Genomic DNA, 12,667 nt, shown 5'->3' with positions numbered 1-12,667 from the left:
TGGGGGCGCTGTGTGAGCCTGAGCAAGGTAAGGAGTATCCCTGTGGGGCCAGGGGCAGCCCAGAAGGGGAGTCAGAGCCCCGGCAGGAGAGAAAAGCAGTTATGTGAGAAAGATGGAAAATGGTTGCTTTTAAGGAGACTGACCAAAGAATAAAAAGCATTAAAGATAATAGAAGACAGGTTTCTCACTGTCAGAGGAAGGAATTACAAATGTGCAGAATGAACTCTTTGGTATTGGATTAGAACCAGACATACTCGTGTGAACTCATGGTTTTCAACATACAGAGATTAAGAAATGCATGACATACAGAGTGAAGTGAGTCAGAAAGAGAAAAACAAATACCGTATGCTAACACACATATATGGAATCTGAAAAAAGAAAGATGGTTCTGAAGAACCTAGGGTCAGGACAGGAATAAAGATGCAGACGTAGAGAATGGACTTGAGGACACGGGGAGGGGGAAGGGTAGGCTGGGACGAAGTGAGAGAGTGGCATGGACTTATATACACTACCAAATGTAAACTAGATGGCTAGTGGGAAGCAGCCGCATAGCACAGGGAGATCAGCTCGGTGCTTTGTGACCACCTAGAGGGGTGGGATAGGGAGGGTGGGAGGGAGACGCAAGAAGGAGGGGATATGGGGATATATGTATATGTATAGCTGATTCACTTTGTTTTACAGCAGAAACTAACACACCACTGTAAAGCAATTATACTCCAATAAAGATGTTAAAAAAAAAAAAGAACAAATGCATGACAGGACTTCCCTGGGGGTGCAGTGGTTAAGAATCCGCCTGCCGATGCAGGGGACATGGATTCGAGCCCTGGTCCGGGAAGATCCCACATGCTGTGGAGCAACTAAGCCCGTGCACCACAACTACTGAGCCTGAGCTCTGGAGCCTATAAGCCACAACTACTGAGCCTACATGCCACAGCTACTGAAGCCCGTGCACCTAGAGCCCGTGCTCTGCAACAAGAGAAGCCACCACAATGAAAAACCTGCACACTGCAATGAAGACCCAACACAGCCAAAAATAAATAAATAAATTTTAAAAAAGAAATGCATGACAAAATATATATACATGTATGTCCACTGAGAGGGCCTAGGAAAAGTGACACCTAATAGTGACAGTCTAATAGCAATGAATATACCTATAGCTCAGATCATGTCTTCTAAATATTATTTCTATTAAAAAGAACCAGTCTTCCTTGGAGAAACGGATGACTCCAGGACTGAGGCAGGGAAAGTACATGATGAGCCTGAAATATCTTGTTATGCCTTACGTAAGGAAGTACTCAATGAATGAGGAGGACATGTAAAAAGACACAGAAGCCATCTTGAATGTGCTCCCATTGGCCAAAATGGAGACAATCTGAATCTTAAACAAGATATTAGCAAATTATAAGGCACTGAATAAAACTGTAAAACATGAGTCCATGTTGATATAAATAAATCAATGAATAAGTTGAAAGTCTAATAAATATACTTAGTTTCAAAGTATCCCCCTCTCACACATAAAATATGTATTAATTACAAAGAGGAAAACAAAAAGAGTAACTTAACAGTAGAGAAGCTTAACAGACACCACCCTAATCAAGTGAACATCATCAGTAATGGGATGAATCAAAAGATGCCACCTGACAGAATGCAATGAGAACGCAGCATCACCTCTGCGATATTTCTGCCAAAGACACATATCCTGAGTCTCAGTCCAAGAAAACATCAGACGAACCCAAACTGAGGGAACTTCTACAAAATAACTATGATGTTTAAAAATGTCAAGGTTATGAAAGCCAAGGAATGACTGGAGAACTGATCTAAATTGAAAGAAACTAAAGAAGCATGATGATTAAATGCAATGCGTGAATCTGCACTGGATCCTTTTGTCATAAGGGACATTATTGGAGTAACATTTGAATGGTGTCTGTATTAGTAGAAATAATAGTAATGTATTAATGCTGACTTGAATAGCTGTAGTGATGTAGCCAGATGTCTTTTAGTAGGAACAGGTATTAACATATTTGGGAGTAATGAAGCATCAGGTAAGCAACTTGTTCTCATATATTTTGGGGGGAAAAAAATCTTGATATTCAACTTTTAACTGTTCTGTAAGTCTGCAATTGTTTAAAAAAGTTCTTTCAAAAAACATTAAGATAGTCCTTTAATGTAGTGTGCAGGCAGGTATACAACCTTTATAACTGTATGGAAGGAAAGCACTGCATAATTTATTCTGTGTATTGGGGTATAAATAAAAATGCAACATACGGTCCTATGTTCACACTGGACCACATAAAAAATATCTGTAAAGTTTTCACTGCACCCATGTTGGTAACTGCCTATTAAATGACTAACCATTGGCTGTTACTATCATTGACCAAAAGGTCTTAGTAAGTCCGGAAAATAAAACATTTTTTGTAAAAATACAATTATTTAATATATAGAGGCAGTGTAGCCAAGGCTTGACACATCAGTTAAATGAAAAAGACCAGCATAAATGAAGAGCACAAAGTTAACACAAAAACAGTTTTTTAACAATTTACCTGCTCAACATTCTACTAAAGAATAGCATACCACAAATTGTCTGGGACTATTCAACTCTTTGTTAAAGCTGCTGTCTTTTAGAAACAAAGGGTTTGATCTGAGAGAAATAAGTGTATAAATACAATAAAGTCAATGATTTAAAAATGCAGACATAAATACATAAATGAGAATCTCCTTTTGTAAAATAGGCAGGAAATGAAATAAAAATTCTATAAAAGCATGCATCTACGTAATACAATTGAAATCACCCTTGTGATTTATGAGTTTAAAGTTTGAAAGGGAATTTATTTATTTATTTATTTTTGCGGTACGCAGGCCTCTCACTGTTGTGGCCTCTCCCGTTGTGGAGCACAGGCTCCAGACACACAGGCTCAGCAGCCATGGCTCACGGGCCCAGCCGCTCCATGGGATGTGGGATCCTCCTGGACCGGGGCACAAACCCACGTCCCCCGCATCGGCAGGCAGACTCTCAACCACTGCGCCACGAGGGAAGCCCCAAAAGCGAATTTCTTTACATAGCAAACCCAGATTTATGAATGGCTTGTTTTTAAGTTAGGATCCACCTCCTAAAGAAACAGAATCATAAATGATTAGTTTTTCAGACCAGTCACAATCAATAATGTATCTGGAACCTAAATACCACATGTAACAGTGTGCTTCTCTAGTAAAATAAGTTCAGATTTCATGGCACACCAAGAAAAATAATTCCTTTCTCACTGCAGACCTTGAAAAGATATACTGGATGTAAAATTCTTTGCTCTACAGATCACGTGCCACATACACTGCAATCACCTCTTACTTCCTACATAGGTTTCTCTACAGCTCATGACCACTGTGGAATAAAGCACAGTCACAGCTTTTTCTCCCTACTTCTGACAAGAAATACAGCATCTAGGCTATTCACTTAACTTGCCCGAGTATCAATTTCTCATTCTTAAAATACTACCTATTAAGTACTAGGGTTGCTGTGAAATCACATAAGATAATGTGTGCACGACATTTATCACTGTGTCTGGCATGTAAAAGATGCTTCTCATAATTTCATATCCAGGGCACTCTCACTCCCCAAACCATATCCTTTCCATTTCTCAATGCTGTCTTTCTGCCCTTGTGCAACACATTAATCAAAATACTTAATTCTTCTTTTCTAACCAAAGGTGGTATTAGGACAAGATGAAATGAAACAGGAAGTGAAAGAGCAGTTTGACTTTTCATTACTTAAAGATTTTATCTAATTCATCTGTAGTTTCAGATGGGGAGCAAAATGGAGTTTAAAAACAACAGCAACAACAAAAACAAAACACAGGCAAGAGAAAGAATCGATAACATCTCAGTTCCATGTGAGTCAATCTTTACAATGTGGTTTCATTGTTTTGTAAAAAGTATAAAAATTTCTTGATGACAAATATAAGCCTTAGGATATCATTTTGGCTTTTTCCTTAAACTAGCACAAGTAATAAAGTTGAGTTATAAATTTCAAAAATCTTGTATTTCCTCTTTATTTTATAGTATTTGGTAGACACTGACATAAATTTATTTAGGAAACCCTATTAAACATAGATTTATTAATGAATAAATCCGAGGGTGGCTTTTTTCTGTATAAAATTTTGTTTCTTTTTAATTACAAGCTTTCTTTTTTTTTCAAAATATAATTGATTTACAAGATTTTAATTTACACACATTTCTAGAGATATACCTATCACATCAAAAGGGTTAGGCATATAGGTTAGTGTTCTTGAAATTTTTTTCTGTGGAATCTACAAGTTCCAATGTCAACAGGGGTTGGGTATTATTGCTGTAAGCACAGGTCTTTTCACAGTCTTTAACGCTAGTCTTTATTGTGTTTCTCAAAGAAAGAAGTATACCACATAGTTCCCATGCTTATTTGCTCAGGAGCATTTTATTAAAGGAGAATCTAGTAATATCTTATAGAACACTGAAGACGTGACACTGCTAAAATCGATGATTTCTTTGTGAATTTTATTCCCTTCCACAACCTTTCAGGTGACTTGGTTGAAAGAATGGGACCTTTCATCGCCAATTCCATTATTCACACATCAATAGTATTTTGAGTCTTTAGGTGCTTTATCAGTAATCATGCCTAACCGGAATGCATAGCAGAAAGAGCACAGCCTTTCCTAGATTACTTGAAGTCTGGCTCGACCACTGGCTAGCTACATAATCTGGCATGTTACATTCTCTAAGCTGTATTTTACTCATTTGTAAAATATAAATGATAACAAAATGAGGAACTTGTGAAAGCACACAGCTAGCCAGTGCTAGAACTAGAATACGAACCTAAGGCTGATGGCTCCAGTCTCCACTATTAATCACTTCACTGTGATGCTCCCTTATAACTACGTCTCACAGAGACTAAGAATAAAAACTGCTTTAACAGTGTTCATTTATTTATTTATATTTTATTGTGGTACGAACATGTAATAGGAGATGTACTCTCTTAACAGATTTTTAATGTACAATACAGTAGAGTTAACAAATGTTATAATGTTGTACAGCAGATCTCTAGAACTTATTCATCTTGTATAACTGAAGCTTTAGATCTGTTTATTAGCAGCTCCTCCTTTCTCCTTCTCCTAGCCCCTAGGAACTGCCATTCGACTCTCTGCTTCTAATAGTTTGTCTATTTTAGATACCTCATATAAGTGGAATCAGGTAGTATTTGTCCTTCTGTGACTGGTTGTTTCAGTTAGCATAGTGTCCTCAAGGATCATTCATGTTGTCACATATTGCAGAATTTCCTTTTTCAAGGCTGAATAATATTTCAATGAACAATGTCTGGCACATAATAGGCACTCAACATATGGTGATAATATTGGTAATTCTAGAGAACTAACACAAATGGAATTAAACAAACTTAATTTGCCAAGTTTTCTGATAAAATTGACAATGCTAATACTATTGCAAACTTCAAGTTTTGGGTGATAGAAGGCTTAATTAGATTGTTCAGACCAATCTTCCCACTGAAAACTACTAAAAATGCTGAACCAAAATATTTTAAAACTTTTCCCCAGAGCAAGAAAGAGGTAACAAAACTATAATAAACTTCCAGTACAAATCTGATAAATGAGAACCAGTGAGTTAAATGAGCACAGAAGCTGTGTTTGTCCTGAGAGCATTTGCCAATCCCAGAAAATCTCAATTTATGACTTAATGATCCTGCAAGACGAGGGAAGCAGAACAGAAACCACAGTCTGGGACCTGAACAATGTAGGCAGATTAATGGGACGATTCTCCTCATATTAAACTGATATCCCAAAGGAATCACCAACAGTGGTGAACCATGAGTAAACCAACCTAACTGCCCAGGATTCCCACTGCCCGGAGGTAGGGATGAAGGGATGCAGAGAAACTCAGACATGGTCTTTGGATAAAGTGAGGCCAGAATGATAGTCTCACCAGGTGCCTGCGAGATGCAAAAAGAGACACCGAGCATTAATTTATTCCTCTATGTAGACTTTCAATTACAATGACAAGCACATGAAGATAACTAGACGTGCAATAAATTGAGACATCATGACTGAGAACCAGTTAAAAAAAAAAAAAAGAGAGAAACTGATCAAGAGGGACTTTATATATCTGAATCATTAGCCATAGACTATAAAACAGCTATGCCTACTCTTTTAATAAAAACCTAAAAGATAATATTAACAATATATGCAGAGAATAAAAAGTGAGAAGTGGCATAGCAGATTTGAAAAAGTCAAACAGAACTTCTAGAAATAAGAAGTACAATAAGTGAAATGAAGAACTTGGTATATAGATTTATCAGCAGATCAGACAGAGCTGCAAAGAGAATAAAGGAAACAGAAGATAGTGCATTAAAAATCCAGAAAAGCAGCAAAGACAGACAAAAAGATGAGGAATACATCATAAAGGGTACTAAACATAGAGGATACAGTCAGAAAGACTAACATAGGTTTACTAGGAATGCTACAGGGAGAAAGGCAATAGAATGGATCAGAGGCTGCCTGAATAGACAAGTAAGATTTTGTCCAGAAATAATGAAAGACATCCATCAATTTAAAGAAGATCAAGGATGTCCAAAAGCAGCATAAATAAAATTCAATTTTACACCTATAGCACGGTGAAGCTTCAGAAAACCAAAGACAAAGAGAAAATTAAAAGTTACCTTCACAGAAGCAACACACTGACAAATGATTTTCGACAGCCAGTACGAGATGCCAGAAGGTACTGGAATTATATCTTTAATATTCACAAAGTAAAATATTAAAGTTTCTACATCATGTAAAAAATATCTTTCAAGAATGAAGCTAAACAAAGTCATCTTCAGACATACACAAAGAACTAAGAAGTATGATATTAGCAGAACAAACTGAAATAAATTCTAAGGATTACACTTCAAGCAGCAGGAAAATAATACCAGATGTAAGGTATAAGACACAAGCAGTACATGGAAACATGCAGGCAAATCTAAATAAATATTAAGTGTATAAAACATCTTGTGAAATTTAAAAACCAAACAGAATTATAATGTATAACAACAGCACATAGGTCAAAGAAATGGAGTTTATTCTAAAGTCCTTGCAGGATCTGAGAAAAAGGTAAAATTATCTTTTAATTTTAGACTTAAGTATGATTAATAAAATTTCTAGAGGTAATGTCTAAAAGATGAGAAAAAGAATTATAACTTTAATTAGAACAAGGAAAACCTGAAATGATAAAACTATCAATCCTTAAAGATGCAAGAAAGAGAAAACCACCATGGAATAAGTAAGACAAACAGAAAACACAGAATATGATGGTAGATTTAAACTCAAATACTTAATATCATATAATATGGGTTATAAACCATTTGATACTGAATGTAAAATACTGGTTTGATTTATCTTGGTTTTTAATATACAACCATCATAGACCAGAGATATCTCTCACTAGCCAATGCTTTTGTCAGTGTTTACACATACATTGACATAACATATACTGACGTAATGAGTGATCCACAGAACCACTCATGCCTACCTTCTGTTGGTAGCAAGCAGGGGATATATGGGAAGGTAGGGCTAAATTAATCTTAAACCTTCTTCTCTAGATGATAATTTGTAGTTATATTTTATTAAAAAGAAATATATAGCAAGGTGAAGAAGGGAGGTAAGTGATTAGAAGATTTGTAAAACAGCAGGAGCACTGTCCACGCTCCAAGATTATTTTTACCTATGATGAAAAACATAGAGTAGTGTTGGGAAAGTAGTTTGGAAATATGATTTGGGTTACTTATTCTTTTTCAATTTTTGAAGTATAATATATAAAATTATATACTACCTTCCTTATACCTTTTGTTGTAAAGATAGATGGCTCTTCATGCTTTTACTGGCTTCCTCAATTTCAAATTTAAAAATAAGATACATCTTTGACAACTAGAAGAGTGGTAAAGTCACCAATTTCAAGTCAAAGACAAGGATTCAGAATATGCAAAACCTTTCTGTTCTCACCAAGCAAGCCTCACAGACAAATCTCTAGCAAACAGTAGAAAGAGAAAAATAAACTTTCTGCTTTGGGGGAAAAGGGACAGACATATTTTCAAGAATCCACAGAGTTACTCGTGACTACATTATTTAAGCCAATAATCACTTCAGGGGAACATATTAAAATTAAAAATTATTACTGTCACCACACATATATTGACATAACATGTATAATAAGTAAAATATAGACTGTACTTACCATCCCCATTAATAGACAGATTATGGGTCTTGAAGCTATTCTCAGCACTTTCCAAGCTCAGGGTAGTATGAGCTAGCAAACTGTACTTTGTACCACTAATAGTGAGAAAAAAGACATGTTTTAAGTATTTTAGTATATTTTCCACTACATAAAATATTTAGATGTTCAACAACAACAAAATAAACAACCCGATTAAAAAACGGGCAAAGGTCTTAAACAGACATTTCTCCAAAGAAAATATACAAATGGCCAATAAAAACATGAAGAGATACTCAAGATCATTAATCCTTAGGAAAACACAAATCAAAACCATAATGAGAAACCACTTCACACCTATTAGAATGGCCATTACTAAAATAAATAAATAAAAAGAAACAAAGCAACGAGTGTTGGCCAGGATGTGGTCAAACTGGAACCACTGTGCACTGCTGATGGAAACATAAAATGGTACAACCACTATGGAAAACAGTGTGGTCATTCTTCAAAAAATTAAAAATAGAATTACCATATAAAGTCTGATGAGAATTTTTATTAATTGGGCCAGGTGATATGTTTCATAAACCTTCTTTGTCTCTTACTAAATATGTAATAAAATCTCTATCACAAAAATATATATATACATGTAGCAAGAATGCAATGCATGCATGCACTTCTTTAATAAACAATGGCATACCGCACAGAATGTTGTTCCCTGGGAGAATGCCTCTTGGTTTTGGGTATTTTTTTCAGTTTTATTGAGAAATAATTGCCATACATTACTGTATAAATTTAAGGCTTAAAGCATTTGATTTATTGGTTTGATATATCTTGGTTTTTAATATACAACCAATATAGACCAGAGGTATCTCTCACCAGCCAATGTTTTTTGTCAGTGTTTACACAGGAAAATTTATGTTTCTTTCTCCAAAACTCAACAAAAAAATTTTAACAAAACAATGCACGAGTAGAATTTTAAGTTACATTCTGAATACGACTGGTATAATTCAGACTCCTGTGTAGATTACTGGGAAAGTCCACTAAGTATCAACAAATCTCCACTGTTTCTAAAGCTAAGAGGCACTAGCCTCATTCTCAGTGTGGGCCATTCTCTGCTATTATCCTGAACAAATTTCTGTAGTGCCTTCCATAATTAGCTCTTATTTTTCCCTACTGTTACATAAAAAGTGCCCCCCCAAAGTGGAGGAAGTATTTTAAAAAACTGTGGAGAAAGAATAGGAGCAATTGAGAACAGCAATTAGAATGAAGAGTAAATATTACTACACACAAAACTGCCTATTAACAATCATATGAGTTGTTTGGTGATCAGGGCACAATGTGTTAAACATGATCTCAACATGATAATTTGTCAACTGATAACATAGGTTTTATGCAACTACATTACAATTGTTCCTACTTACAATAATGGTAAATAGACTCCCTATCAGCATTTTAGTGCAAAACATGTTATTTTCAGGAACAGATTACTGACAGTAAGTGGATAAGTGATGCTGCGTGTATCTGACAAACAACAAGACGGCCGTGTGGCTGGAGTACAGTGAGGGAGAGTGAGACAAGATGTCTAAAAGATAAGAAGGGGCAGACACTCTACACTGCAGTAGGGCATGCCCTGTAGAGCATGATAAGGACCCTGGATTTTATTCTGAGTGAGATGGGAAGCAAGTGGTAGATTTGGAGCAGAGGCATATGCTATGATATGACTTGTATTTTTAAATGATCTCTCTGGCTGCCATGTTGAGAACAGACCACAGAGGCCAAGATTGAAAATGGTAATGCCAACTAGAGAGTTACTGCACCTCACCAGTCCAGAGCTGGTGCAGGCCTGGAACAGGGTGGTAGTTGATGGGGTAGTGAGAAGTGCTAAGATGCCTGATATAGTCTTAAAGTTGACCCAATGTGGTCATGGGATGTAAAAGAAAGGACAGAGTCAAGGACAACTCCAAGGCTTTTGGCCTGAGCAACCAGAAAAAGCGAATTGTCATTAACTGCAAGGAGGCTGACTGAGAGAATGGATATGGGAAGTAAGAATTTAGTTTTGAACAGATTAAGTTTGAGAATGGGTTGTAGGGTAGGCAGGTGGATATATGAATCTGCAGTTAGGAGAGGAAAAACTATTCAAGAAATTAAATTTGGGAGTTAACAGTATATAGATGAAATTCAATGAAAGTTAGTTAAATAAAATGTGCGAACTGAATATTGGGACACAAGTACTCCATCATTTCAGATTAAGTTGAAGAGCAATGAACAAAGGAGACAGGCAAGGGACAGTCACTGAGGCAGAAGAGACACCCCGAAAGTGGTATCCTGGAAGCCAAGTTCAAAAAGTGTTTCAGGAGAGTGATCAGTTGTGTTGAATAATGCTGAAAGGTCCAGGAGAAGGAATAATGATAAATGACCATGGTATTTGGCAACATGTAGATCACTGCTGACCTTGACAAGAGCAGTTTCTGAACGATGGATGAAACTTGACTGAAATGGTTCAAGAGAGAATGGGAGGACAAAAAGTGGAGATAGAGAATATAAAAAACTTTTCTGTAAAGGATAGCTGTTAAATGGGGCAGAGGAAATGTGAGGTATTTCAGCATGTTTGTATGTTTTTGGAAATGATGCAGGAAAAGAAACACTGAAGATGTAGTAGAAGTGGGGGACATGTGCAGGAGCCTACTTCTGTGTACTTGAGAAGATGGGATCTAGTGTACAGGTGGGTGGCCTCAGATGGAGCAAAGGCAGTTACAAGGAAGGAAAGCAGCAAATAAATATACAGATGCAGGTAGGCTGATAGATTTGGTTGATGGAGGATATGCAAGTTCTCTTCTGATTACTTCAGCAGCATCAATGATATAGGAAATGAAGTCATCAGCTTTGAATAAGGAGTGGAGAGGAGTGGGTATTGGAGGTTTCATAAGAGAGAGTGACACAATGTGAAATACTCTGACGAGAGGTAAAGTGGAGGGCTACGGACACTTAGTAGGACTGCACATACTGGAACTCACTTAAGGTTAGTGATCCCTCTAAAGTGAGACCAGTCAGTATGACTGTTTTCTCCAGGTTCCTCATCTATTCCTCATGAGTGCAGGTGCAGAAGAGCTAAAGGCAGGATTTAACCAAGGTTGAATTTTTTCCAAGGTAAGTATGACAAAAGGAGAGAAATGCTAGGAAAGAACAAAATGGTAAATCATAGAACTTGAGCTAAGTTGGAGTCAGAGTACTGAAAGGAGAAAGCTGGAAACGTGGGAGGTGGTAGATAGTGTGGGACACTACTACAGAGACCAGATAAGACCTAGGGTACAATTGTGGGGTGGATGGCTAAAATAGGCATGAGAACAAGATCACTGGAGGCAAAGAGGTCATCAAACTTAGAGGTCAAAGTATTAGATGGACAGTCTGTATGTATTTTAAATCCAACAAGAAAAATACCTGAAATAGTGAGAGGCAGAGACTGGGAGAGAAAGAGAATGAAGATACTTTGCGTTTTATTTTTAGGAGTGATGTAATTTATTCTCGCTGACCACTAAAAACATTAGAGTATGCGTCACTTCAGGAATAGCATCATTTCCATACACAGTGCAGTACGAAATACTGCTTTTAGTGCGCACAGGAAGTAGCTAATATAACTTTTAATAAAGCTCATTTGCACTGAGTGCGCTGGAGAGGTGACAACCTGTGTGACAAAAGAGGCTAAAATTATGTGATGACCCAAGTATATGTTTAATTTTTTTCTCAGGCCTTAAAAAGTAACTGTAACTAAGACACCTTTCCCTCAACTACTTTAAGGTAAACATGTAATACATTTGCCTCTATTTCCAATGAATTACACATCTTAAAATAACAATACAAAAAACATTATTGATAACCTCCCCTAAGAATAAGCTATGAGAGAGACGGTTGATAGTGGTCATTAAAATGATCATGTGAAGACTCTGTAATAGCTCAAGAAGAAAATGTGTGTGTGTATATACATGCATGTATATGAATGTGTAGTATAATTATGAATATCTATCCCCAAGGCTAGGAATTTTAAAACCTGGAGGAAAAATATCAGTTCAAAATTATAAAAAGTATTTGATTTAGGGTGAACTATGAATACATTTTTTTCTCTTCTAGATTCTATTTCTCAAGTTTATATTACTTTTGTAATGAAATAATAAATGCCATAGGATTTGTGAAGTGGTGGTAGGATGAAAACCTCCCCCAAAAATCAGAGACATGCAAAGCTTTGTAATACTACATCTACCTATGTGCAGTTTAAGGCACTTTAACATGCAATATCTTTAAGAGTTCACAATAGCTACTTAAGGTAGGCAGGGCAGATATTTCGGTCCATATTTTCAAATGATGAAACTGAAGTTCAGAGAATGTAATTGACTTGCCTATAACTAGCAAGTGGTACACTGGAAACAGAATCCCACTATACTTTACTTACTAC

General features: G+C 36.4%; 1 protein-coding gene across 5 annotated transcripts in view; it reads right to left on the bottom strand.

Annotated features, from left to right (window-relative positions):
- Window positions 1–12,667, bottom strand: part of RTKN2 (rhotekin 2) — an 81,033-nt gene that overhangs the window by 25,460 nt on the left and 42,906 nt on the right. For all 5 annotated transcript variants that reach the window (XR_010935984.1, XM_067710843.1, XM_067710846.1 and 2 more), the window contains one exon: window positions 8,245–8,339. Coding sequence is in view for 4 of the 5 variants with exons in the window: in XM_067710843.1 (XP_067566944.1) it covers window positions 8,245–8,339 (95 nt within the window). In the remaining variant the exon portion in view is untranslated. The remainder of the gene's footprint in view (window positions 1–8,244; window positions 8,340–12,667) is intronic.

The sequence above is a fragment of the Pseudorca crassidens genome, chromosome 16 (genome assembly GCF_039906515.1).
Source record: "Pseudorca crassidens isolate mPseCra1 chromosome 16, mPseCra1.hap1, whole genome shotgun sequence".
In the NCBI taxonomy this organism is placed as follows: Eukaryota; Metazoa; Chordata; class Mammalia; order Artiodactyla; family Delphinidae; genus Pseudorca; species Pseudorca crassidens.
This window is presented reverse-complemented; position numbering and strand designations above follow the sequence as displayed.